General features: G+C 56.7%; 1 protein-coding gene across 7 annotated transcripts in view; it reads left to right on the top strand.

The window, feature by feature from the left end:
• Nucleotides 1–13,190, top strand: part of LOC105467925 (mahogunin ring finger 1) — a 65,128-nt gene that overhangs the window by 16,232 nt on the left and 35,706 nt on the right. For all 7 annotated transcript variants that reach the window (XM_071084062.1, XM_071084064.1, XM_071084066.1 and 4 more), the window contains exons 2-5: nucleotides 4,494–4,612; nucleotides 6,421–6,509; nucleotides 7,126–7,272; nucleotides 11,866–11,983. In XM_071084062.1, coding sequence (XP_070940163.1) covers nucleotides 4,494–4,612; nucleotides 6,421–6,509; nucleotides 7,126–7,272; nucleotides 11,866–11,983 — 473 coding nt within the window. The remainder of the gene's footprint in view (nucleotides 1–4,493; nucleotides 4,613–6,420; nucleotides 6,510–7,125; nucleotides 7,273–11,865; nucleotides 11,984–13,190) is intronic.

Consider the following 13,190-nt stretch of genomic DNA (forward strand, 5'->3'; position numbering starts at 1 on the left):
GGAGTAGCTGGGACTACAGGCGCCCGCCACCACGCCTGGCTAATTTTTTTGTAGTTTTAGTAGAGACAGGGTTTCACCGTGTTAGCCACGATGGTCTCGATCTCTTGACCTCGTGATCCTCCCGCCTCAGCCTCCCAAAGTGCTGGGATTTCAGGTGTGAGCCACCACGCCCGGCCCCATGCCCAGCTAATTTTTAAGAATTTTTTGTAGAGACAGGGTCTCCGTATGTTGCCCAGGCTGGTCTTGACCTCCGGGGCTCAAGTGATCCTCCTGCCTTGATCTTCCAAAGCTCCCAGGCATGAACCACCGGCCCAGCTTAATTACTTTCTCTGAAGTTAATGAAGCTTAAATCTGTATACCGTCAGATCTTAGAGCCTCCCATCTAGAACACCAGGCTGAAAAGTGCTGTGGAGAAGAATAAGGCCGGAAAGGGGAGTGGGAAGGTTGGTCAGCAAGCGGGGGTGTTGGGGGCTTGGCAAGTTGTAAAAGGGGTGTCAGAAGAGGCCTTGTGGAGAGGGCAGCTTGAGGTGGAGCCGGAGCTCCACGGAAGAGCTGGATGAGCTGAGGACTCCAGGGCCCCGAGGTGTGAGTGGGCCGGGGCTGGCAGAATGGCCTTGTCTGAGGCCTCGGAGGCTGCAGGGAGACTGCGACCTGCCTCAATGTGGCTGGGACACCAGCAGGGTTTTGAGGGCAGTGGGTCCAGAAACAGACCTGGAGACCTAGGAGATGTGGGGAGACTGGCAAATGGGCACAGTCACAGGGCAGATGGTGCCAGAGGCTCTAACCAGGACTGTGACTGTAGAAATGAAGTCGAACTGGGAGCCAGGAGAAGAGAATGACAGTCATTGAGACCACATCTCAGAAAGATTCGACGTCTTTTTCTGGGTGACTCCTTAAGAATTTAGTGGCTTAGCACAGCACTTACTACCTCACGGTGTGGGTCACGACTGGGAGTGGCTCAGCTGGGGGTCTCTGGCTCACCATCACTCATGAGTCCTCGCTCAGGCTGTGGCACGGTGGCTCACGCCTGTAAGCCCAGCCCTTTGGGAGGCCAAGGTGGGAGGATTGCTTGTGCCCAGAAGTTTGAGATTAGCCTAGGTAACGTAGTGAGACCCCGTGTCTACAAAAAATAAAAATGAGCCAGGCATTGTGCACACCATGGTCCCAGCTACTTGGGAGGCTGAGGCAGGAGGATTGTTTGAGCTCAGGAGGTCCAAGGCTGCGGTGATCGTGCCACTGCACTCCAACCTCGGTGACAGAGCAAGACCCTGTCTTAAAAAAAAAAAAAAGCTGTGGGTGGGCTGTGGTCATCTGAGGGCTTGCCTGGGCACGGAGGGGCTGCTCCCTGGCTCACAGGCACGGCATGCTGGTGCTGGGTTTAGCAGGAGGCCTGGGGTCCTCCCCACGTGGACCTCTCCATGGGGCTGCTTGGGTGTCCTCACAGCACCGTGGCAGCTTGCCCCAGAGCCTTAGAAGCCATTTTCACGAGGTCTCACTGGTCACCTGGTCAGCCCTGTTTGGTGTGGGTGCAGTCTGCCCAGAGACATGTCAGCTGGGAGGTGAGATGCGTTGGGGGCCCTCGTGGAGGCTGGCCAGCTCGCTCGTCTTCTGCCTACAGAGAGGAAACTCAGAGGGCTTCTTGGACACAAAGTGGCTGTGCCTTGAGGGTGCCCTGGGAGGAGGCTGGAGCAGAAGGCTTCTGGACCAGGGACCTGTCTCCTGCCTGGGGTCATGGAGTTCCCAGTGCCTCAGCCTGGAAGGCCTCGCAGGGACAAGCCCACTCCTGAGTCTCCCTCCAGACCAAGGCTGCCTGGCCTTCTGGACCCCACCTTACTACGTCAGCCCTGGGGAGCTCCTGGAAGGGCGGGGACTGGTCACTGCTGAGGGTGCCGCCAGTGATGGGTCCTGGGCTGGTCAGCAGGGTCAGTGGGCTTCCCATATCCTCTTGCCATGCTGCTGTGGCCCTTGTCTGCCAGCGGCTGGTGCGGGGGGTTCCTGTGGTTTGCATGGCCATGTTGTGTATCTTGGAGGTCAGGCAGGTGGCTCCGGGCCGGGCCGCCCTCAGCCCTGCTCCGTGACTTGGGCTTGAGGTTGGGTGAGTTAAAGGCCAGCCAAGCCTGAGGCCAGTGTCTGGAGACCACCAGGTCCTGAGACACGGTGTGCCTTGTGGCCCCCAGACCCCCCAGAGGCCGTGTGGAAAATTCAACTTTAAAGACTTAGGGTATTAAGATGCAATGAAGCTTTCAATGTGGTGGGGCTACGTGCAGGGCCCAGGTAATTGGGGAAGGCATCCTGGGCTCACCTGTACTGCAGGTATTCTTTCTTTTGATTTAAAACCACCACATGGGCTTTGCTTCATCCCTCATCTGCTCTGCACCAATTTCCCTGGCAGCCTCGTGGGTGTGACCTTCCAGAACATTCTCTGTGTATTCACAATTTGTGCTGTGCACATCTCAGTGCGTGCAGTGACCCCTCAGAAAATGATCTTGCAATGTGTTAACTTGTTTTCTTTAACTTGCACATTTCTGTGACTCAATCCACGTCGGTGTGTCTAGATCAGCTTGGTTCCAGCAGCTGCGTGATGGTCCATAAAATCAGGCCGTCCCACTTGCTGAAGTAGTCGCCGCTTTATTCTTGTTTTCTGGTCGTCATCACCTCTCAGTGGTCCCTGTTCTGCATGGGGGGTTGGGTGGGGCTGTGGCTCCTGCCCACCGTTGCTGGCAGTCAGGAGCAGCTGTGCTGGGCACCTGGCTCTGGGCCACCTCCCTTGGGAGGAGCATCCTGGACTCATGGTTGGGGCCCAGGTACTCTTGCTGGCCGTGGCTGGGCTAACTGTAACTGGAGCCGTGGTTCTCAGGAAGGACACAGGCCATGCAGGGCCTGTAGGTCTCAGAATTCCCGTTGAGGGCCCCGGGAGGAGCCCACCTGGCCTCAGGTGGGAATTCTGAGAAGGAATAGGGATTCTGGGGCCCCCAGTGGGGATTCTGAGAATTCCCGGAAGTCCCTGCAACACGTGAGGTTGAGGACCATGTAGTCTGAGCATCCCTGAAATCTATAGGCCCCTGTGGTCACCTGGGCCCTCCTCTCAGGGACTGTGTGCCGGGAGAAACGGGGCTGAATCTGGGTGTGAGGTCAAGAATCCAGGGGAGAGGCCATACCCTCAGTGTTCCTCGGCAGGGCTCTGAGCGCAGGTCTCTGAGGCTGCCCAGCTGTTGATCCCCTCCTCGTAGGAGAAGCGCAGATCTGGTGCCTAAGTGTGCTAGGGTGCTGATGGGTGCCGCCTGCAGGCCACTGCCCTCACGCGGGAGTCAGACTGAGCGAACTAGTCCAGATCCACAGAGACTTCTAAACCGGGCTTGATGCTGACACGGAAAGTATGCAGGGCTCAGATTTGGGGGTGGGGTGACTTCGTCTGGGGTCAGGAAATGTGTAAGGATTTCTCGGGGTGGCTGTGACAAATGACCTCTAACCGTGGCTTAAGACGCAGAAATGTATTCTCTCACCGTCATGGAGGCACATGTCAGAAACTGAGGTGTCAGCAGACCCACGCCCCCTGAAGGCACTTGGGGAGGACTCTTCCTTACCTCTCCCCACTCCTGGGGCCCCAGGCACTCCTTGTCATCCCTGGGCTTGTGGCCGCATCACTGCAGTCTCTGCCTCTTTCTTCCCTTGGTCTTCCCTTCGTACGAGTCTGCGTCCAAACCTCCCTCTTCTTCCTTCTGTTAAGAACCAGTTACTGGATTTAGGCCCTTCAATCCAGTATGACCTCATCTTAACTTCATTACATTTGCAAAGACCCTAATTCCAAATAAGGTCACATGCACAAGTAGGGGGTGGATGTGGGGTAGGACCCGAACTTGTCTTCATCGGGAACACAGCTCAGGCCACCACAGAAAAAAGTGGTGTTAGAGCTGGGAGCTGGCTGACGGGCTGTGAACAGTGAGGAGCCATCCAGGGAAGGGTGTTGAGGCTGGCGGTGTGAGGAGGTCAGGAGGCCACCTTGGAAGGCCTGAGGCCAGGTGGCCGAGGCAGAAGGTGTGGGGGACGCCCGTTGGCCTGTCTGCACCAGCTCCCCTGAGGTGGAGCCTTTCTCAGGACTGGGCTTCTTGGCCATCAGATGTTCCCACCGGGCTGTGTTCAGCCTCAGAGTCTATAACTGTGTTTCCAGGCTGGGCACTGTGGCTCACACCTATAATCCCAGCACTTTGGGAGGCTGAGGCAGGCGGATCACTTGAGGCCAGGTGTTGGAGACCATCCTGGCCATCATGGTGAAACCCCGTCTCTAGTAAAAATACAAAAATTAGCCAGGCATGGTGGCACGTGCCTGTAATCCCAGCTACTCGGGAGGCTGAGGCAGAGAATCGCTTGAACCCAAAGAGTGGAGGTTGCCGTGAGCCAAGATTGTGCCATTGCACTCCAGCCTGGGTGACAGAGCGGGACTCCATCTCAGAAGCAAAAAACCAATCTATAATCGTGTTTCCTTTTTTAAACAGGAAACTACTTTGCTTCGCACTTTTTCATGGGAGGAGAGAAATTTGACACCCCCCACCCTGAAGGTTACCTCTTTGGAGAGAACATGGACCTGAATTTCCTGGGCAGCCGCCCAGTCCAGGTGGGTCTGGACAGGGCTCTCACTGGGCTGCGGGGGTGGGAGACCCCGTCCCCAGCGGTCTGCATCCCAGCCATGAGGGCAGACGGGCACCAAATCACCCCTAAACGGGGCAGAGCTCCTGACAGGGTTCCAGTTGAGCTTGGGTGTGGACACGTGCCCTGGAATGGGGTGTCCTGGTGCTGCCCCTTAGAGGCCAGATGGCCAGGGGCAGGTCACTGCGAAACAGAGCAGCCATACTGAACGGGTGCATCTGGGTTGCAACGGCTGCAGAACGTTGTAGATTTGATTCCAGCCTTCTTGGATGACTTTGTTTTTTTTTTTTTTTTTTTTGAGACGGAGTCTCGCTCTGTCACCCAGGCTGGAGTGCAGTGGCCGGATCTCAGCTCACTGCAAGCTCCGCCTCCCGGGTTCACGCCATTCTCCTGCCTCAGCCTCCCGAGTAGCTGGGACTACAGGCGCCTGCCACCTCGCCCGGCTAAGTTTTTGTATTTTTAGTAGAGACGGGGTTTCACTGTGTTAGCCAGGATGGTCTCGATCTCCTGACCTCCTGATCCGCCCGTCTCGGCCTCCCAAAGTGCTGGGATTACAGGCTTGAGCCACCGCGCCCGGCCGATGACTTTCTTTAAAAGGAAAAATAGTATTTACAGACCCCGGGCATTGTGGCTCATGCCTGTAATCCCAGCACTTGGGGAGGCTGAGGCGGGCAGATCACCTGAGGCCAGGAGTTTGAGGCGAGCCTGGTTAAAATGGTGAAATCCTGTCTCTACTTAAAAAAAAAAAAAAAAAAAAAAAAAAAATTAGCTGGGCGTGGTGGTTTGTGCCTGTAATCCCAGCTACTCGGGAGGCTGAGGCAGGAGAATCACTTGAATCTGAGAGTTGGAGGTTTTAGTGAGCTGAGATTGCGCCACTGCACTCCAGCGTGGGCAACAAAGGGAGGCTGTCTCAAAAAAAAAAAAAAAAAAAAAATTGACTTTCCCTAGAACAGTGGGCAAGAGACATGGTCCAAAGGAGAGATACAGACAGCTGGCTAATATCTTCCCCTCATTGCCAGAGGAGGGTACATTCGAATACTGTCATAGTACGCGAGTACTGTGAGCTGTCCGTTTGTTCAGCACACGTTTGGCACCTGTTGTGTGCCTAGCACTCTTCCAGGGCCTAGGGTGAAGGCAGACCCCGCCTCTGCTACCTAGTGGGAGTATAGACAATTAACACAGGACAAATGGGTAGAAGAGAGAAAGGGCAGAAAGGGAGACGCCACTGGAGAGGCCGTGGCTGAACCAAGCCGTGATAGGTGGGAAGGAGGCCCCTCCAGGAGGAGCAGAAAGGCAGGGGGCCCTGGGAACAGAGGAGGAGGTGAGAGGGTGCAGGCCTTGGGGGACAGGAGGCCGGAGGAGCCAGTAAACGTTGGGGGATCTGGGAGCTCAGCCTGGGGCGGGGGTGCTCGTTGGAAGCTTTGAGGATGGAAAGGGTGGGGCCCAAGGAAGGGGCTGAGGTTGCTCCGGGCAGTGATGGATGTGGGAAGCCTGGGAGAGCAGGTTGGGGATGGGCGGCCCCAGCGTGCAGGAATCGGGCGTTGAGGCTGCCTGGCCGGATTTGCTCAGGGTGGTTTGGTCCTGGCTGTTGCATGTGCGGGCTGTGTGGCCTGTAGCTTCTACCTGTAAATGAGGACAGCCTACCCACGCAGCCTCTAACACGGGGACGAGAACCCAGGGATACTCGTTGGGGCTGTGGCCGCTGCACCCTCGCCCGTTTTCTGTCCTTGGCCGCTCCTGAGGGAGTCACCTGCGGCCCTGTGGTTTTTCTCCTAGTTTCCCTACGTCACTCCTGCCCCTCACGAGCCCGTGAAGACGCTGCGGAGCCTGGTGAACATCCGCAAAGACTCCCTCCGGCTGGTGAGGTAACCTTCGCCCTGCCCCTGGGGACCCTGTGGCTCTGTGGGGCGCAGCCCGGGGCAGAGGTTCTGGCTTGCTTGAGGAAAAGGGCAGGTGGGAGGGGCCCCAGTTTCTGCACCCTCCCATGTGGAATCAGAGGCTGCCCTGGGCTGAGTGAGGGAAAGGGCATGTGGAAAGAGCCATTTAGCCAGGGCTTCTCAGCTGTGCCTCACAGGGACCCTGGGCAGTGTCTGGAGGCAGCCAGGTGGGGTGCCCTGGCATCTCAGGTGGGTGCCAGGGGTGCTGACTTCCCGCCATGCACAGGACGGCCCCCCACTGCCAGGAATGACCCAGCACCAGATTTCAGTAGGTTCAGAAACTGCCTAAACCAACTAGACTTGAGGCATCTGGGGCTGTCTCTGAACCAAAAGCATGTACCCCGTCTTCTGTGGGCAGGAAGAAGGAGAGGCAAGCCCCGGACCATTGGGCTTTCATGTCCAAATAGGAAACGGCCCCCATGTCTGCTGGAGAAGTGGGCTGTGTCCACAAAGCCGCCTTCACGGCCCTCAGCCTGGCAGGGCAGGAGGCAGCCTCCGCGGATGTGGCCTCTGATCCGCTGCCTCTCTCCACCGCCTGGGGTAGGTACAAAGAGGACGCTGACAGCCCCACCGAGGACGGCGACAAGCCCCGGATGCTTTACAGCCTGGAGTTCACTTTCGACGCTGATGCCCGTGTGGCCATCACCATCTACTGCCAGGCGTCGGAGGAGTTCCTGAACGGCAGGGCAGTGTGAGTCCCACATGCGGCTGGCAGCAGCTGGGCTGGGGGTCCCCGGACTCCTTGGGGAGGCTTCTCTCTGCCTTAGTAACCAGAGGGAGAAAACGAAACCCTGCTCTCTTACCATACTCCCAGGACTTGACCACAATGTGAGGGGCTTCTCCCACCCCAGGGACTCGTCTCTTCTCTGCGGGAACCAGCTGGGGTCCTGTGACTCATTTCAGTTCTGATGCTGCCTGGAGTTTGTGCAGCACATGGAGGGCCCAGTCCCACAAGACTGCCCCATTTCAGATGCCAGTCATAAGCCCCCACTGCCACCTGAACTTCTCACCAACCATCCGTAAATAATGCTCCCACAGCCCACTCCTCAGGCTTGGTCAGTTGCTGATGTGGCTCACAGAAGCCAGGGAAACACTTGGCTGATGTTTGTTGGTTGATTGTAAAGGATCCAGATGAAGAGGTTCACAGGGCGAGGTGTGGGGAAAGGGGTGGTGCGTGCCACCTTTGTATTCACCAACCCGGAAGCTTTCCCGAAAACTGCTTATTTCAGGGCCTTTTCTGGAGGCTTCATCACGTAGGCAGGATTGATGATTAACTCTGTCTTCAGCCGCTGTCCCCTCCCTGGAGGATGGGGCTTGGCTGAAATTCAGTTCCAGGTTTTTTTTTTTTTTTTTTTTTTTTTTTTTTTTTTTTTTTGAGACAGAGCCTCGCTCTGTTGGTCAGGCTGGAGTGCAGTGGCGCGATCTCGGCTCACTGCAATCTCCGCCTCCCAGGTTTAAGCGATTCTCCTGCCTCAGCCTCCTGAGCAGCTGGGACTACAGGCATGCACCAGCACGCTTGGCTAATTTTTGTATTTTTAGTAGAGAATGAGGGGTTTGCCATGTTGGCCAGGATGGTCTCGATGTCTTGACCTCATGATCCCGTCCATCTCGGCCTCCTAAAGTGGTTTTGTTTGTTTTTGAGACGGAGTTTCACTCTTGTTGCCCAGGCTGGAGTGAAATGGCGCGATCTCGGCTCACTACAACCTCCGCCTCCCAGGTTCAAGTGCTTCTCCTGCCTCAGCCTCCCTAGTAGCTGGGATTACAGGCGTGTGCCACCATGCCCTGCTAGTTTTGTATTTTTAGTAGAGACAGGGTTTCTCCATCGTGGCCAGGCTGGTCTCGAACTCCCGATCTTAGTTGATCCACCTGCCTTGGCCTCCCAAAGTGCTGGGATTACAGCCGTGAGCCAGCAGCCCGGCCCGCCTGGCCCAGGTTTTTGTTTGTTTTTCCTCAGGAGCTCTTCGACGACATTTCCAAGTTTCTAATCATGGCTTGGTCTTTCTGGCGGCCAACCCCATACAGGAGCCAAGAGTCACCTCACTGACACATAAGACGCTCCTGCCACCCAGGACGTTCCGCGTCACTGACACATAGACACTCCTGCCACCCAGGACATTCCACGGGTTTGGAGTTCTGTGTTGGGAGCAAAGATCACGGACCAAATAATAGAAAAAAGACGCTCGTAGCACGCCTGTCGCTTAGGAAATGAGAAGGGTTTTAGAGGACTCCGTGTCAGGACCTGGGGCCGGGACCAAATATTTATTTTTTATTGTGTCACAATTACATATTTGCACTTTCAGAGGTTTTATTTGAAATAAGGGTCCTTCTGGCCCTGAAAGTTTGAAACGTGCGACTTCAGCAGGAGCTGGCAGGACCGCCTCCAGCCTACAAAGGCACATCTGCCCCAAGTGGCTTTAGGGACAGGCAGGAGTGTACCCCCCACCTTCCTGCATTGGAGCACAGTGCTCAGTGGTCAGCTTTGCATCTGGCGATAGGGTGTGGTTGAGAGCCTAGCCTTTGAATGCTGTCCCCACTGAGTGGCTTGGGGCACGTGACTGCTTGTGCTTCTGTGTCCTCAGCTGGAAATGCGGGTGGGTGGTGTGAGGAGGGGACCGTGTGTCCTGTGCACAGCCCCTCATGTGACAAGTGCTCCTGAAAGGAGCCTGAGTGCTCGAGCTGAGGGGCTGGTGGAAACGACTCGTGGGGCTTCTGAGGGAACCTGCCACGAGGTGAGGCCGCCCTTGGGCTCTGGCCCTGGGCTCCCCGGCAGCCAGGGTTCTTCCTGTGGACCAGCACTTGGGGGAGGAACAGGTCCCTTTTTCTGGACTTTGTTCTTTGAGGCTCTACCTTGCCCTGGCACGTGATTTTATATATATATGTGTGTGTGTATATATATATATTTTTTTTCTTAAGATGGAGTCTCACTCTGGCACCCAGGCTGGAGTGCAGTGGCGCGATCTCAACTCACTGCAACCTCTGCCTCCCGGGTTCACACCATTCTCCTGCCTCAGCCTTCCAAGTAGCTGGGACTACAGGCACCCACCACCACGCCCAGCTAATTTTTTGTATTTTTAGTAGAGACGGGGTTTCATCGTGTTAGCCAGGATGGTCTCGATCTCCTGACCTCATGATCCTCCCACCTTGGCCTCCCAAAGTGCTGGGATTACAGGCGTGAGCCACTGTGCCCGGCCCAGATCATATTTCTTTAATGACACCAGAAATGCATGCCTGTGTGCTATGACAGGCATGGAATTATTGGGTATAGGAGCATTTGGAGTGACCAGGGCAGGCCCCTCTGTCCCTTTCTTGCATCCCACTGCTTGGGGTTGAGTGTTTGACACCCACGGGGCCTGGTGCCCTCCTCAGGCCTGGCCAACGTGATGGAGGAGCTGGGCTTCTGGGGCCTGGTGCCCTCCTTGGGCCTGGCCAACATGGTGGAGGAGCTGGGTTCTGGGGAGATGTCCGGGGGCTGCCACAAAGGGGGTGTGCGCCGAGGTCACAGGCCAGTGTGAGTGAGTGGTCTGCCCCCTGCCCCCCAGCGCTCAGGGGTTGGGTAACCATCTCGGGTGCGCTTGAAGAGAGGGTCCCACTGCCACCAGAAAGGCTAGAGAGAACAGAGAAATGCCCTGCCAAGCCTGGCTGGTGTCACCCTGTCCTAGACCCCCGGGGGCTAGTGACGAGAGAAGTGTCACAGTCCCCCTGTCTCAGGACCTGGCGCAAGGCCAGCTTCCTGTCCCAGCGGGGATCACAGAGAAAACAGTCCCCTCCTCTCAGGACCTGGTACGAGGCCTGATTCCCCTCCCAGCAGGGATCACAGAGCAGGAGCAGCTCCAGGACCTGGAGGCCGTGCCCAGGCACCCAGACCCCATCCAGCCTGCCAGTGCTCCATCCATTTGAGCTGCAGGGCAAGCCACCCTCTCTGCCTCATGACAGGGAAACTGAGGCTCAGACAGAAGGGTGTGTGCAGGGCTCCACAGCTCACAGGAGAAAGCTGGGGTCCACCTGAGGGCGGTGTCTTAACTGTGCGTTTTACTGAGGCTGAGCCTGGGCCTCCCCTGTAGTGCCTCCTCCCACACTGGGCTCTGGTGGCCAGGGCAGGCCTCTTCTGCCTTTGTGTGTACAGTGGTGGCCCTCCCACACCCTACCCCACCTCTGGGCTCAGTGTGCCTTTGTCCAGGAGAGCCAGCCCTGGCCGCAGGCAAGCAGGGCGGTGTGGTGGAGGGCGGGGCTGTGGGGTGTGAATTGGGTTCCTGCATGGAGTTTTATCAGACATGAAACTGCTTGAGACACCTGTCTTAGGGATGCACTCGCGCCTGGCCTGTGGCGAAGACATGCGGAAAGGTGTTAAGAAGAGTGAGATATTGATGACCATCTCAGGGCCCCTGACGGAATGATAAAACCACTGTGGGACCGGTGTGGTGGTTCACAGGACACAGCCCCAATGTGTGCGGACACATGAAAGAGCAGTGTTGACGCCTACCACGTCTGAATGCTGAGGAAGAGAGACCCGCGGTGCATGTGGCCACCATTGTGCCTCGCTCCCCGGGAGTGATATATGGGTCTCTGCTGGGGCGGAGAACAGGCCGCTGGGAGCAGGTGTGAGGGTTGGGGAAGGAGCATTTTGCACTGTGTGTACTTAAGTACTGTGTTCCTTCTAAAAGTAAGCACTCAAGCTGGGCGCAGTGATTCACGCCTGTAATCCCAGCACTTTGGGAGGCTGAGGCAGGTGGATCACTTGAGGTCAGGAGTTCGGACCAGCCTGGCCAACATGTCGAAACCCTGTCTGTACTAAAAATAAAAAATTAGCCTGGCATGATGGTGCACACCTGTAATCCCAGCTACTCTGGAGGCTGAGGCAGGAGGAGCACTTGAACTCGGGGGGCAGAGGTTGCAGTGAGCTGAGATCATGCTGCTGCACTCCAGTCTGGGTGACAGAGCAAGACTCTTATCTAAAAAAAAAAAAAAAGTAAACCAGCTTAGCACCCCATCGAAAGGAAAAGCACAGCCACACTGGGCGATGTAGCAAAGGGATTGGGCAGGTGTGGGCTCTGGAAGAATCGTAGCCGGGCCTGACGTGGGCAGATCTGCATGGTGAGCCGAGAGGCTGTGGAAGGCCCTGGAAGGTGAGGGCCACGTGGTCATGTAGGCAGTTTGCTGTCCCCCACAAGAGAGGGTCCCCAAAAGACAGATGTCTGCAGCCCTGCCAGCTTTCAGAGTGGGAGGGGCGGGCACGGAGGGCCCTCTCCCTGCTGCAGTCTCACTGCCTGCTCTCGGCTCCCTGCAGATACAGCCCCAAAAGCCCCTCACTACAGTCCGAGACCGTCCACTACAAGAGAGGGGTGAGCCAGCAGTTCTCCCTGCCCTCCTTCAAGATCGACTTCTTGGAATGGAAGGATGACGAGGTAATCCTGGCTGAGCTCCTCCTTGCCCTTTGCTCCTTCTCTCGAATTCTCTCCTCTTGGGGGTGGGGCCAGCGCAGTGAGACCTGTGTGTTTGGGTTCCTCCGGGCTTCATAAGGCCTGGGAATGGCTACCCCAGTCTATGTGCTCAGGCAGACGTGCGGATGGACTGGAGCAAGGCCTGGGCCACATGTTGGCGGAGCCAGGAGACCAGACGCCAACCAGGCAGCCACACTCGGAGGTTCAGACACTGGGATCTCGGGAGCTGTGAAGAATGGGGCCCCCTTTGCTGGCTGCAGCAGTGCAGGGTCTGTTCACACCAGGTGGTGGTCGTTTTTTTTTTTTTTTTTTTTTTTTTTTTGAGATGGAGTCTCGCTCTGTCACGGCCCAGGCTGGAGTGCAGTGGCCGGATCACAGCTCACTGCAAGCTCTGCCTCCCAGGTTCACGCCATTCTCCTGCCTTAGCCTCCCGAGTAGCTGGGACTACAGGCGCCCACCACCTCGCCCGGCTAGTTTTTTGTATTTTTTTTTTAGTAGAGACAGGATTTCACCGTGTTAGCCAGGATGGTCTCGATCTCTTTTTTTTTTTTTTTTGAGACGGAGTCTTGCTCTGCCGCCCAGGCTGGAGTGCGGTGGCCGGATCTCAGCTCACTGCAAGTTCCACCTCCCGGGTTCCCGCCATTCTCCTGCCTCAGCCTCCCAAGTAGCTGGGACTACAGGCGCCGCCACCACGCCCGGCTAGTTTTTTGTATTTTTTAGTAGAGACGGGGTTTCACCGTGTCAGCCAGGATGGTCTCGATCTCCTGACCTCATGATCCGCCCGTCTCGGCCTCCCAAAGTGCTGGGATTACAGGCTTGAGCCACCGCGCCCGGCCGGTCTCGATCTCTTGACCTCGTGATCCGCCCATCTCGGCCTCCCAAAGTGCTGGGATTACAGGCTTGAGCCACCACGCCCAGCCTGGTGGTGGTCTTTCAAACTTTTTTTTTTTTTTTTTGAGACGGAGTCTCGCTCTGTCACCCAGGCTGGAGTGCAGTGGCTGGATCTCAGCTCACTGCAAGCTCTGCCTCCCGGGTTCACGCCATTCTCCTGCCTCAGCTTCCCGAGTAGCTGGGACTATAGGCGCCCGCCACCTCGCCCGGCTAGTTTTTTGTATTTTCAGTAGAGACGGGGTTTCGCCGTGTTAGCCAGGATGGTCTCGATCTCCTGACC

The sequence above is a fragment of the Macaca nemestrina genome, chromosome 18 (assembly GCF_043159975.1).
Source record: "Macaca nemestrina isolate mMacNem1 chromosome 18, mMacNem.hap1, whole genome shotgun sequence".
Classification (NCBI taxonomy): domain Eukaryota; kingdom Metazoa; phylum Chordata; class Mammalia; order Primates; family Cercopithecidae; genus Macaca; species Macaca nemestrina.